The following is a 13,747-nucleotide window of genomic DNA, read 5'->3' as shown; positions in this document are numbered from 1 at the left end:
GCCCGGTCCAATTCGGTGTTTATATGGGCCGAGCCCATTAATTCGGCCTTTTTAGTGTATTTTTTCCTGTCAATTTTTGGTCAACTTCATGGGCCAAGCCCAACATTGAAGCCTTTTTATTTTTGGGCCGTGGCCTTTTTGTCTCAACAATTTCAGTTTTCTTTTTTTATAAAATGAGTTCACTAGTTAGGTGGGTCCCCATTGTCAGATTCTGGTACTGGGTCCTAGCTGTCAGAGCCATACTCTTTATTTTCTAATTTGATGTAAATAAATACCTAGTATTTAAATTGGCACACAAAACACACGAAATATTTCAAATATTATCAACCATCAAAGTGTTACATCATATAACACACATACAAATGTGATAGCATCAAGTTTACAATCAGATAACAAGCTCCACAAGTGTACAATCACATGAACAGATTCTGCTACATCATATAACACACATACAAATAGGAGCAGCATAAAGGGCTTCATTACTCTCAGAACTAGCTCCAATGAGCTAGAACTACTCTTCCTCTGACTTCTTTGTCCTGATGCTCACGAAGAAGCAAGAAAGCCCAGCATCTGCACCTTACAGGAGAAAATGTTTAGGAACAAAATAGAAGTAAATCTAACAGTAAATAACATAATGGTGAAGTTAATGAGACATTTTAGAATCAACTTGACAGTTGACAGTAATGTTTGCTTTGGACACATCCAAAACTAAAATTATACATAAATGCCTAATCTCCAATGCCCAATGCCTCAGTTTAGTAAATCTGCAGATTCTGACAAATCTCATCATCCTGAAGACAACAAAGCCTGCTTGGTAATATTTTAGGCGTTAATAATGCTTTACTCATAAAAGAACATTGCCAAAGTGATTAGATGGCATTGGAAAACTCAAAAGATAAGCCATATAGCTTTGTTTAATATTACTAAGATATATATCCATTAGTTTGTTTTAACATGGAACCCAAGAGTATGTGACTCTAGCACCCTCAGAAAGTTGTTAATATGCCATCATACTAGCTGATAGACAAACATTCCAGGAAGAATATATGCTTGTTTAACAGGTACAATCGGTACTACTATCTCTAACAGACAAATTTAAAGTTTTTTATACATTTATTTTCTATTAGCAAAACTGAATATGCTACTTCCTGATTCTTGGTTGCATAGTCCAGCTAGCTACACCAGTTTGCTCTCATGCAAAAATTTCACAGAAATGCAGATTTATGGATCGAATGTATGATAAAGCAGCAGAAATGCAGATATATGTCTATGAAACAATAGGTCAACTAGAGATTCATGTCTACAATTTGCTAGATAAGAAAATAACAAGTCAGGATATAGAACATGGTTTTAATTTGTTCTTTGCATATTACATCAGTATTCTGTTGCAGGGTTCTGGTACATCATGATCTACATGCACATGAGATAGATGGACTTGGCACACATGAGATGAGGGTGGAAGGAGGAGGAGCAGGGCATACCTAAGGTGTCCAGGTCCTGCAGCTCATCAGAGATGTTGCAGGCTCACCGGCATCGACAGCCACCACAACAGCAAGCTGGGTGACATACAAACTGAAGTTGCGTTCATTCAGTTGCAAAACAACAAAGTTTGCTAGTTCCTGTCCATCAACAGTCACACAAGCATCACTTGTACAGCAGCAGGAGCAAAATCGATATGAGTTAGAAGGAGCAGAGCTCAACTAGTACAGCCAACAGAGCTCAACTAGTACATCGCAGTACACATGAACCATCTATTCCACGGCACAAGAGTAAAATCTTGCTATAACCAGTAGATTATCCCCTAACAAAAGCTAATTAGGCACCAATACACAAGGCACAGCAAGCACATACTAAATAAGCCACGACCATAATACATGAGTACTAAACAGATCTTGTATAACAGGTTTTTCAGTCATGAATTTTCAGAAGCAGAACTGGCATGTTTGTTGAAAGTGTTTATCATCACAGTCATGGTCAAACAGAACACATGAATCTAAAAGAATGACAATAATGAGACTGTCTCTTTTTGTCTCATATTAAGAAATTCAACCATGTTTTCCCTTGTCCTTCATGAATTTATCAGAAGCACGGGTAAGGTTCAAATCACTGCCACTAATCCAAAGAAATGGCAAACGCTGCAAAGGGTTGGCAAGTAAACCATTTCTCTATCCGCGCCCACTACATCCCCCTTAGACCAAGTGCAACAAAGAGGGATAATAGAAGCTAAGTGCAAACATGACAAAAAGCAGAAGAATTTAAAAAATGTAACTTATGAGAAGAACAAAGTGCACAATTTTTTTCTCTCAGATGCCAACCACAAGGGTAGCACAGATGATGCACACATATCAACATGGCATCAGTTCAGACCGCCCGTCTGCTTGTACTCTCTTCATAGAGAAATATTTTAGACCAAAAAATTATCAACAAAGATCAAAGCAACTTAAAAAATATGAACATATTTGTCCAGTCATTAGGTGTCCAAAAAGATGGTGTTTTATTCGGTTTTCATCATTGTCCAGCCATATTCTATACATAGTAAACAACAGAATAAAAAACTAAAAAATAGATGGCATGTAAGTTCGAAAGTATTAAAAAAAATTACAGTCAAGCTGTTTAATTTGTCCTCAGAATTGCAGAATGACAGCATGGGCGCACTACGACCAATCAGTCCCGAAAGATGGTATGATTAACAGGTTTTTCATCACCGGACAAATAGAACAGTAACACAAACAAATAGGTCTACAAAACAGAACTTAAATTACTACAAAAAACAAAATCTGACAAAAGAAGACAGAAAAGGAACGACAATAATAGTAATACGTGAGAACATCCCTCACATCATTCACTTTAGCGACTCATCTTTTCAAGCATTCAATCAAATCATCTTTTCAAGCATGCAAGTGGTATCCAAAATTTGGATATAGGTAGTACGCTCATGTGGTGAATTTTGTGAATCTATACTCTACATCTACCAAAAGGATCGCTCCCCTCACATGCAAATATAATTCAGTCCAATTGACTTTCTTCTCCCCTCACATGCATAAGTCAAGAGCAGACCATCTAAACAGGCGGATCAGACCTTCACCTTGGGAGAGAGGCGAGTGCTACCTGTTGCCGTGTCGTCGTCGAGCTCGGGTGGTCCTCCTCCTCCTCGAGCAGGACAAGGTTGTTCCTCCCCTACACTCCAATGGCCATCTTCTCCAAGGACATCTATAAGGGCAGAACACACCATTGATGCAAGTGTCACTAAGATAGTTTCAGTCAAAGTTAAAGCAAATGTAAACATGCAAACTGAGCCAAACCGAGGTGCATATTCATATGTGTGTGTATGTAGAGATGCAAGTGCCATCTGAATTTTGGGGAACCAAAGCGTGATTGTTGTTGTTGCTACTTTAGCAGCAACAACATCCTCAAAGTCAAACTGCGAAAAAAATCATTCATATGCAGCAGCCCAAACTCAACTTTGAGAGAGAGGACTGATTAACATTTTTTTGTTGGGTCGAATTTTTCACAAATTTAGATAGAAGGACTCCATAAGCTATCAGAATAAATCATAGAGAGGCTGGTCGAACTAGTTGGCGCACTCAAACGATACAAGAGAGCGGCCCGATGAACAACTAAGCAAGCATACACAGCAAGTAAAACTACATCACCAATATGTACTACCCCGATGGATCCCATTCTTTAACCGAACGGATCACACGGAAGGATCGATCTCTCCATGCCAATGATCGTTCTCTTAATTTTTTTTACCAGTCCAGAGAAGCCCAACCAGCGTAGCACGGCATCGGAACAGCCGGTAGAAGCCTAGCCAGTGTAGCGTGATATGAGTGACACTATGAGCATGTTGGGGAACGTAGTAATTTCAAAAAAATTCCTATGCACACGCAAGATCATGTGATGCATAGCAACGAGATGGGAGAATGTTGTCTACATACCCAACGCAGACCGACTGCGGAAGCGCTGACACGACGTAGAGGAAGTAGTCGTACGTCTTCACGATCCAACCGATCAAGCACTGAAACTACGGCACCTCCGAGTTCGAGCACACGTTCAGCTCGATGACGATCCCCGGACTCCGATCCAGCAAAGTGTCGGGGAAGAGTTCCGTCAGCACGACTGCGTGGTGACGATCTTGATGAACTACAGCAGCAGGGCTTCGCCTAAACTCCGCTACAGTATTATCGAGGAATATGGTGGCAGGGGGCACCGCACACGGCTAAGGAATAGATCACGTGGATCAACTTGTGTGTCTAGAGGTGTCCCCTGCCTCCGTATATAAAGGAGCCAAGGGGGAGGGCTGGCCGGCCAAGGAGGAGGGCGCAGGAGAGTCCTACTCCCTCTGGGAGTAGGATTCCCCCTCCAATCCTAGTCCAACTAGGATTCCTCGGAGGGGAAAAGAGGAGGAGGGGGCCGGCCACCTCTCCTAGTCCTAATAGGACTAGGGGAAGGGGGAGGCGCGCAGCCCATCTAGGGCAGCCCCTTCTCTTTTCCACTAAGGCCCACTATGGCCCATATAGCTCCCGGGGGGTTCCGGTAACCCTCCCGGTACTCCGGTAAAATCCAGATTTCACCCGGAACACTTCCGATGTCAAACATAGGCTTCCAATATATCAATCTTTACGTCTCGACCATTTCGAGACTCCTTGTCATGTCCTTGATCACATCCGGGACTCCGAACAACCTTTGGTACATCAAAATGCATAAACTCATAATATAACTGTCATCGTAACCTTAAGCGTGCGGACCCTACGGGTTCGAGAACAATGTAGTCATGACCGAGACATGTCTCCGGTCAATAACCAATAGCGGGACCTGGATGCCCATATTGGCTCCTACATATTCTACGAAGATCTTTATCGGTCAGACCGCATAACAACATACGTTGTTCCCTTTGTCATCGGTATGTTAATTGCCCGAGATTTGATCGTCGGTATCCAATACCTAGTTCAATCTCGTTACCGGCAAGTCTCTTTACTCGTTCCGTAATACATCATCTCACAACTAACATATTAGTTGTAATGCTTGCAAGGCTTATGTGATGTGTATTACCGAGAGGGCCCAGAGATACCTCTCCGACAATCGGAGTGACAAATCCTAATCTCGAAATACGCCAACCCAACATCTACCTTTGGAGACACCTGTAATGCTCCTTTATAATCACCCAGTAACGTTGTGACGTTTGGTAGCACCCAAAGTGTTCCTCCGGCAAACGGGAGTTGCATAATCTCATAGTTATAGGAACATGTATAAGTCATGAAGAAAGCAGTAGCAACATACTAAACGATCGGGTGCTAAGCTAATGGAATGGGTCATGTCAATCAGATCATTCAACTAATGATGTGACCTCGTTAATCAAATAACAACTCATTGTTCATGGTTAGGAAACATAACCATCTTTGATTAACGAGCTAGTCAAGTAGAGGCATACTAGTGACACTTTGTTTGTCTATGTATTCACACATGTATTATGTTTCCGGTTAATACAATTCTAGCATGAATAATAAACATTTATCATGATTATAAGGAAATAAATAATAACTTTATTATTGCCTCTAGGGCATATTTCCTTCAGTCTCCCACTTGCACTAGAGTCAATAATCTAGATTACACTGTAATGATTCTGACACCCATGGAGCCTTGGTGCTGATCATGTTTTGCTCGTGGAAGAGGCTTAGTCAACGGGTCTGCAACATTCAGATCCGTATGTATCTTGCAAATCTCTATGTCTCCCACCTGGACTAGATCCCGGATGGAGTTGAAGCGTCTCTTGATGTGTTTGGTCCTTTTGTGAAATCTGGATTCCTTTGCCAAGGCAATTGCACCAGTATTGTCACAAAAGATTTTCATTGGACCCGATGCATTAGGTATAACACCTAGATCGGATATGAACTCCTTCATCCAGACTCCTTCGTTCGCTGCTTCCGAAGCAGCTATGTACTCCGCTTCACATGTAGATCCCGCTACGACGCTTTGTTTAGAACTGCACCAACTGACAGCTCCACCGTTTAATGTCAACACGTATCCGGTTTGCGATTTAGAATCGTCCGGATCAGTGTCAAAGCTTGCATCAACGTAACCTTTTACGGTGAGCTCTTTGTCACTTCCATATACGAGAAACATATCCTTAGTCCTTTTCAGGTATTTCAGGATGTTCTTGACCGCTGTCCAGTGATCCACTCCTGGATTACTTTGGTACCTCCCTGCTAAACTTATAGCAAGGCACACATCAGGTCTGGTACACAGCATTGCATACATGATAGATCCTATGGCTGATGCATAGGGAACATCTTTCATGTTCTCTCTACCTTCTGCAGTGGTCGGGCATTGAGCCTTACTCAACTTCACACCTTGTAACACAGGCAAGAATCCTTTCTTTGCTTGATCCATTTTGAACTTCTTCAAAATCTTGTCAAGGTATGTGCTTTGTGAAAGTCCAATTAAGCGTCTTGATCTATCTCTATAGATCTTAATGCCTAATATATAAGCAGCTTCACCGAGGTCTTTCATTGAAAAACTTTTATTCAAGTATCCCTTTACGCTATCCAGAAATTCTATATCATTTCCAATCAGCAATATGTCATCCACATATAATATCAGAAATGCTACAGAGCTCCCACTCACTTTCTTGTAAATACAGGCTTCTCCGAAAGTCTGTATAAAACCAAATGCTTCGATCACACTATCAAAACATTTATTCCAACTCCGAGAGGCTTGCACCAGTCCATAAATGGATCGCTGGAGCTTGCACACTTTGTTAGCTCCCTTTGGATCGACAAAACCTTCCGGTTGCATCATATACAACTCTTCTTCCAGAAATCCATTCAGGAATGCAGTTTTGACATCCATCTGCCAAATTTCATAATCATAAAATGCGGCAATCGCTAACATGATTCGTACGGACTTAAGCATCGCTACGGGTGAGAAGGTCTCATCGTAGTCAATCCCTTGAACTTGCCGAAAACCTTTTGCGACAAGTCGAGCTTTGTAGACAGTAACATTACCATCAGCGTCAGTCTTCTTCTTAAAGATCCATTTATTCTCAATTGCTTGCCGATCATCGGGCAAGTCAACCAAAGTCCATACTTTGTTCTCATACATGGATCCCATCTTAGATTTCATGGCTTCAAGCCACTTTGCGGAATCTGGGCTCACCATCGCTTCTTCATAGTTCGTAGGTTCATCATGATCTAGTAGCATGACTTCCAGAACAGGATTACCGTACCACTCTGGTGCGGATCTTACTCTGGTTGATCTACGAGGTTCAGCAGTATCTTGATCTGAAGTTTCATGATCATTATCATTGGCTTCCTCACTAACTGGTGTAGGTGTCACTGAAACAGTTTTCTGTGATGTACTACTTTCCAGTAAGGGAGCAGGTACAGTTACCTCATCAAGTTCTACTTTCCTCCCACTCACTTCTTTCGAGAGAAACTCCTTCTCTAGAAAGGATCCATTCTTGGCAACGAATGTCTTGCCTTCGGATCTGTGATAGAAGGTGTACCCAACAGTTTCCTTTGGGTATCCTATGAAGACACATTTCTCCGATTTGGGTTTGATCTTATCAGGTTGAAGCTTTTTCACATAAGCATCGCAGCCCCAAACTTTAAGAAACGACAACTTTGGTTTCTTGCCAAACCACAGTTCATAAGGCGTCGTCTCAACGGATTTCTATGGTGCCCTATTTAACGTGAATGCGGCCGTCTCTAGAGCATAACCCCAAAACGATAGCGGTAAATCTGTAAGAGACATCATAGATCGCACCATATCTAGTAAAGTACGATTACGACGTTCGGACACACCATTACGCTGTGGTGTTCCAGGTGGCGTGAGTTGCGAAACTATTCCACAATTTTTCAAATGTACACCAAACTCGTAACTCAAATATTCTCCTCCACGATCAGATCGTAGAAACTTTATTTTCTTGTTACGATGCTTTTCAACTTCACTCTGAAATTCTTTGAACTTTTCAAATGTTTCAGACTTATGTTTCATTAAGTAGATATATCCATATCTGCTTAAATCATCTGTGAAGGTGAGAAAATAACGATATCCGCCACGAGCCTCAATATTCATCGGACCACATACATCAGTATGTATGATTTCCAACAAATCTGTTGCTCTCTCCATAGTACCGGAGAACGGTGTTTTAGTCATCTTGCCAATGAGGCACGGTTCGCAAGTACCAAGTGATTAATAATCAAGTGGTTCCAAAAGTCCATCAGTATGGAGTTTATTCATGCGCTTTATACCGATATGACCTAAACGACAGTGCCACAAATAAGTTGCACTTTCATTATCAACTCTGCATCTTTTGGCTTCAACATTATGAATATGTGTATTACTACTATCGAGATTCAATAAGAATAGACCACTTTTCAAGGGTGCATGACCATAAAAGATATTACTCATATAAATAGAACAACCATTATTCTCTGATTTAAATGAATAACCGTCTCGCATTAAACAAGATCCAGATATAATGTTCATGCTCAACGTTGGCACCAAATAACAATTATTTAGGTCTAATATTAGTCCCGAAGGTAGATGTAGAGGTAGCGTGCCGACCGCGATCACATCGACTTTGGAACCGTTTCCCACGCGCATCGTCACCTCGTCCTTTGCCAGTGCCCGCTTATTCCGTAGTCCCTGTTTCGAGTTGCAAATATTAGCAACAGAACCAGTATCAAATACCCAGGTGCTACTGCGAGCTCTAGTAAGGTACACATCAATAACATGTATATCACATATACCTTTGTTCACCTTGCCATCCTTCTTATCCGCCAAATACTTAGGGCAGTTCCGCTTCCAGTGACCAGTCTGCTTGCAGTAGAAGCACTCAGTTTCAGGCTTAGGTCCAGACTTGGGTTTCTTCTCTTGAGCAGCAACTTGCTTGCCGTTCTTCTTGAAGTTCCCCTTCTTCTTCCCTTTGCCCTTTTTCTTGAAACTAGTGGTCTTGTTAACCATCAACACTTGATGCTCCTTCTTGATTTCTACCTCCGCAGCTTTCAGCATTGCGAAGAGCTCGGGAATAGTCTTGTTCATCCCTTGCATATTATAGTTCATCACGAAGCTCTTGTAGCTTGGTGGCAGTGATTGGAGAATTCTGTCAATGACGCAATCGTCCGGAAGATTAACTCCCAATTGAATCAAGTGATTATTATACCCAGATATTTTGACTATATGCTCACTGACAGAACTATTCTCCTCCATCTTGCAGCTATAGAACTTATTGGAGACTTCATATCTCTCAATCCGGGCATTTGCTTGAAATATTAACTTCAACTCCTGGAACATCTCATATGCTCCATGACGTTGAAAACGTCGTTGAAGTCCCGATTCTAAGCCGTAAAGCATGGCACACTGAACTATCGAGTAGTCATCAGCTTTGCTCTGCCAAACATTCATAACATCTGGTGTTGCTCCAGCAGCAGGCCTGGCACCCAGCGGTGCTTCCAGGACGTAATTCTTCTGTGCAGCAATGAGGATAATCCTCAAGTTACGGACCCAGTCCGTGTAATTGCTACCATCATCTTTCAACTTTGCTTTCTCAAGGAACGCATTAAAATTCAACGGAACAACAGCACGAGCCATCTATCTACAATCAACATAAACAAGCAAGATACTATCAGGTACTAAGTTCATGATAAATTTAAGTTCAATTAATCATATTACTTAAGAACTCCCACTTAGATAGACATCCCTCTAATCTTCTAAGTGATTACGTGATCCAAATCAACTAAACCATAACCGATCATCACGTGAGATGGAGTAGTTTTCAATGGTGAACATCGTTTATGTTGATCATATCTACTATATGATTCACGCTCGACCTTTCGGTCTCCGTGTTCCGAGGCCATATCTGCATATGCTAGGCTCGTCAAGTTTAACCTGAGTATTCTGCTTGTGCAAAACTGGCTAGCACCCGTTGTAGATGGACGTAGAGCTTATCACACCCGATCATCACGTGGTGTCTGGGCACGACGAACTTTGGCAACGGTGCATACTCAGGGAGAACACTTCTTGATAATTTAGTGAGAGATCATCTTATAATGCTATCATCAATCAAAGCAAGATAAGATGCATAAAAGGATAAACATCACATGCAATCAATATAAGTGATATGATATGGCCATCATCATCTTGTGCTTGTGATCTCCATCTCCGAAGCACCGTTATGATCACCATCGTCACCGGCGCGACACCTTGATCTCCATCGTAGCATCGTTGTCGTCTCGCCAATCTTATGCTTCCATGACTATCACTACCGCTTATTAATAAAGTAAAGCATTACATCGCGATTGCATTACATACAACAAAGCGACAACCATATGGCTCCTGCCAGTTGCCGATAACTCGGTTACAAAACATGATCATCTCATACAATAGAATTCAGCATCATGCCTTGACCATATCACATCACAGCATGCCCTGCAAAAACAAGTTAGACGTCCTCTACTTTGTTGTTGCATGTTTTACGTGGCTGCTACGGGCTTAAGTAAGAACCAATCTCACCTACGCATCAAAACCACAACGATAGTTTGTCAAATAGACTCCGTTTTAACCTTTGCAAGGACCGGGCGTAGCCATACTTGGTTCAACTAAAGTTGGAGAGACAGTCGCCCGCAAGCCATCTATGTGCAAAGCACGTCGAGGGAACCGGTCTCGCGTAAGCGTACGCGTAATGTTGGTCCGGGTTGTCTCGTCCAACAATGCCGCCGAACCAAAGTATGACATGCTGGTAGGCAGTATGACTTATATCGCCCACAACTCACTTGTGTTCTACTCGTGCATATAACATCAACATAAATAACCTAGGCTCAGATGCCACTGTTGGGGAACGTAGTAATTTCAAAAAATTTCCTACGCACACGCAAGATCATGTGATGCATAGCAACGAGACGGGAGAATGTTGTCTACGTACCCAACACAGACCGACTGCGGAAGCGCTGACACGACGTAGAGGAAGTAGTCGTACGTCTTCACGATCCAACCGATCAAGCACCGAAACTACGGCACCTCCGAGTTCGAGCACACGTTCAGCTTGATGACGATCCCCGGACTCCGATCCAGCAAAGTGTCGGGGAAGAGTTCCGTCAGCACGATGGCGTGGTGACGATCTTGATGAACTACAGCAGCAGGGCTTCGCCTAAACTCCACTACAGTATTATCGAGGAATATGGTGGCAGGGGGCACCGCACACGGCTAAGGAATAGATCACGTGGATCAACTTGTGTGTCTAGAGGTGTCCCCTGCCTCCGTATATAAAGGAGCCAAGGGGGAGGGCTGGCCGGCCAAGGAGGAGGGCGCAGGAGAGTCCTACTCCCTCTGGGAGTAGGATTCCCCCTCCAATCCTAGTCCAACTAGGATTCCTCGGAGGGGAAAAGAGGAGGAGGGGCCGGCCACCTCTCCTAGTCCTAATAGGACTAGGGGAAGGGGGAGGCGCGCAGCCCATCTAGGGCAGCCCCTTCTCTTTTCCACTAAGTCCCACTATGGCCCATATAGCTCCCGGGGGGTTCCGGTAACCCTCCCGGTACTCCGGTAAAATCCCGATTTCACCCGGAACACTTCCGATGTCCAAACATAGGCTTCCAATATATCAATCTTTACGTCTCGACCATTTCGAGACTCCTCGTCATGTCCTTGATCACATCCGGGACTCCGAACAACCTTAAGTACATTAAAATGCATAAACTCATAATATAACTGTCATCGTAACCTTAAGCGTGCGGACCCTACGGGTTCGAGAACAATGTAGTCATGACCGAGACATGTCTCCGGTCAATAACCAATAGCGGGACCTGGATGCCCATATTGGCTCCTACATATTCTACGAAGATCTTTATCGGTCAAACCGCATAACAACATACGTTGTTCCCTTTGTCATCGGTATGTTAATTGCCCGAGATTTGATCGTCGGTATCCAATACCTAGTTCAATCTCGTTACCGGCAAGTCTCTTTACTCGTTCTGTAATACATCATCTCACAACTAACATATTAGTTGTAATGCTTGCAAGGCTTATGTGATGTGTATTACCGAGAGGGCCCAGAGATACCTCTCCAACAATCGGAGTGACAAATCCTAATCTCGAAATACGCCAACCCAACATCTACCTTTGGAGACACCTGTAATGCTCCTTTATAATCACCCAGTAACGTTGTGACGTTTGGTAGCACCCAAAGTGTTCCTCCGGCAAACGGGAGTTGCATAATCTCATAGTTATAGGAACATGTATAAGTCATGAAGAAAGCAGTAGCAACATACTAAACGATCGGGTGCTAAGCTAATGGAATGGGTCATGTCAATCAGATCATTCAACTAATGATGTGACCTCATTAATCAAATAACAACTCATTGTTCATGGTTAGGAAACATAACCATCTTTGATTAACGAGCTAGTCAAGTAGAGGCATACTAGTGACACTTTGTTTGTCTATGTATTCACACATGTATTATGTTTCCGGTTAATACAATTCTAGCATGAATAATAAACATTTATCATGATTATAAGGAAATAAATAATAACTTTATTATTGCCTCTAGGGCATATTTCCTTCAGAGCATGTAATCCATCCAGGCCGAGCATGATGCATGTATGCATGCAATCCATCCAGGCCGAGCATGATGCTAATTCCTACTCATGTTGCTAGCACATATACATACATACACACCAAGAATGAATTCACAGGCACATAAATGAATATCCCCTGGATAGCATGGTAATGAACTACTCACATGCAATTTGATAGGACTAGTACTAGTGATAACAACCCAACGACATCCTAACAGCCACAACAACACGCACACTTCAACCGCCTGAATACTGGTGAATAGCAAAGTCTATCCATACTTGACACACGAGCAAATCAATGTCAAGTTCATCTCAGATGTGTGGTTCATGACAGCGGTAGCAGTTAACAAGATTACTGAGTTTTAATTTGTGGAAGCAATGAAACAAGCAATATAATGCCTATCTCATTCACCACTAGAGTAACAGCAGTAGCAAATTCAGTCAAGCATGTGAGTAAGTAAAAGATGTAGATCAGCAGGGAATCAAACTAGTTCAAAGAAATCTATAACCAAATTTACAGTAACAATCATCTAGTATTAATCAATGGTTCTATTTTGATCCAAACTAGATGAATTCAAGGCTAATCTATTATGTGACAGTAGAGGAGTGAGTGCTATTGTACAGTTAGAAAAATGCTACACACAGAGTGGTACATATATACATTCAGTAATAGGTGTAGAACAATAAACAGAGCAAGCAGGCGAGGTTGGTTGGTGAGTCAGACTGGCCCTGCAATCCGACGAACATGACGACATTGGGCTTGCCCTTCTTGGGGGTGAAGACCGGCTTCCCTGGATCTAGCATGTTGCAGAGCTCCGTGAAGACGGCCTGCAGCAGGAAAAACACAAGGGCATCAGCCTCCAACCGACCAGTCCCCCCTGGCACGTGCGTCCCTCGATCGAATAGCGCAGGAAATGAATTGAGGGAGGTGGAGCGGGCAGGACCTGCTGTATGATGCGCCGCTTGTTGGTGCCGGCGGCGAGGGTCTCGAGGTTGACGATCTTCCGGACGTCAGACTGCAGGAGCGCGGGGGAGATCTCGTTGAGGCACTCCCCGAGCACCTTCTCGTCGATCACCGTGGCATTGCCCATCTGCGCAAGCACGCGGGAGATGCTCCTGCCCAGCTGCGCGAGCACCATCTTGGCTGGGCCCTCGGGGGTCTGGCCTCGTCACC

At 43.0% G+C, this 13,747-nt stretch overlaps 1 protein-coding gene and 3 non-coding genes across 4 annotated transcripts; all 4 read right to left on the bottom strand.

The window, feature by feature from the left end:
- Positions 1 to 1,880: 1,880 nt before the first annotated feature.
- LOC119304517 lies at positions 1,881 to 1,974 on the bottom strand. Its single transcript, XR_005148332.1, has one exon. It is a non-coding gene; the product is annotated as a small nucleolar RNA Z223 (small nucleolar RNA).
- Positions 1,975 to 2,027: 53 nt separating this feature from the next.
- On the bottom strand, positions 2,028 to 2,112 carry LOC119304734. Its single transcript, XR_005148447.1, has one exon. It is a non-coding gene; the product is annotated as a small nucleolar RNA U36a (small nucleolar RNA).
- Positions 2,113 to 2,619: 507 nt separating this feature from the next.
- LOC119304486 lies at positions 2,620 to 2,711 on the bottom strand. Its single transcript, XR_005148303.1, has one exon. It is a non-coding gene; the product is annotated as a small nucleolar RNA SNORD96 family (small nucleolar RNA).
- Positions 2,712 to 13,137: 10,426 nt separating this feature from the next.
- On the bottom strand, positions 13,138 to 13,712 carry LOC119298078 (signal recognition particle 54 kDa protein 2-like). Its single transcript, XM_037575606.1, has 2 exons — positions 13,518 to 13,712; positions 13,138 to 13,401 (listed from the first exon to the last, which is right to left on the bottom strand). Exons 1-2 carry the CDS (start codon positions 13,710 to 13,712, stop codon positions 13,237 to 13,239), a joined length of 360 nt encoding a protein of 119 aa, XP_037431503.1. The 3' UTR covers positions 13,138 to 13,236.
- Between the last annotated feature and the right edge of the window lie 35 nt (positions 13,713 to 13,747).

Source organism: Triticum dicoccoides, chromosome 5A (genome assembly GCF_002162155.2).
Source record: "Triticum dicoccoides isolate Atlit2015 ecotype Zavitan chromosome 5A, WEW_v2.0, whole genome shotgun sequence".
Lineage (NCBI taxonomy): Eukaryota > Viridiplantae > Streptophyta > Magnoliopsida > Poales > Poaceae > Triticum > Triticum dicoccoides.
The sequence above is the reverse complement of the archived record's forward strand: the minus strand, read 5'-3'. Positions and strand labels throughout refer to the sequence as shown.

Bases quoted from the DNA above. Each gene is read 5' to 3' on its own strand.
- LOC119298078 (XM_037575606.1), bottom strand. From the start codon at position 13,712: ATGGTGCTCGCGCAGCTGGGCAGGAGCATCTCCCGCGTGCTTGCGCAG. The intron at 13,402-13,517 runs GTCCTGCCCGCT...TTCCTGCTGCAG, and splicing joins AGCGGCGCATCATACAGCAG to GCCGTCTTCACGGAGCTCTG.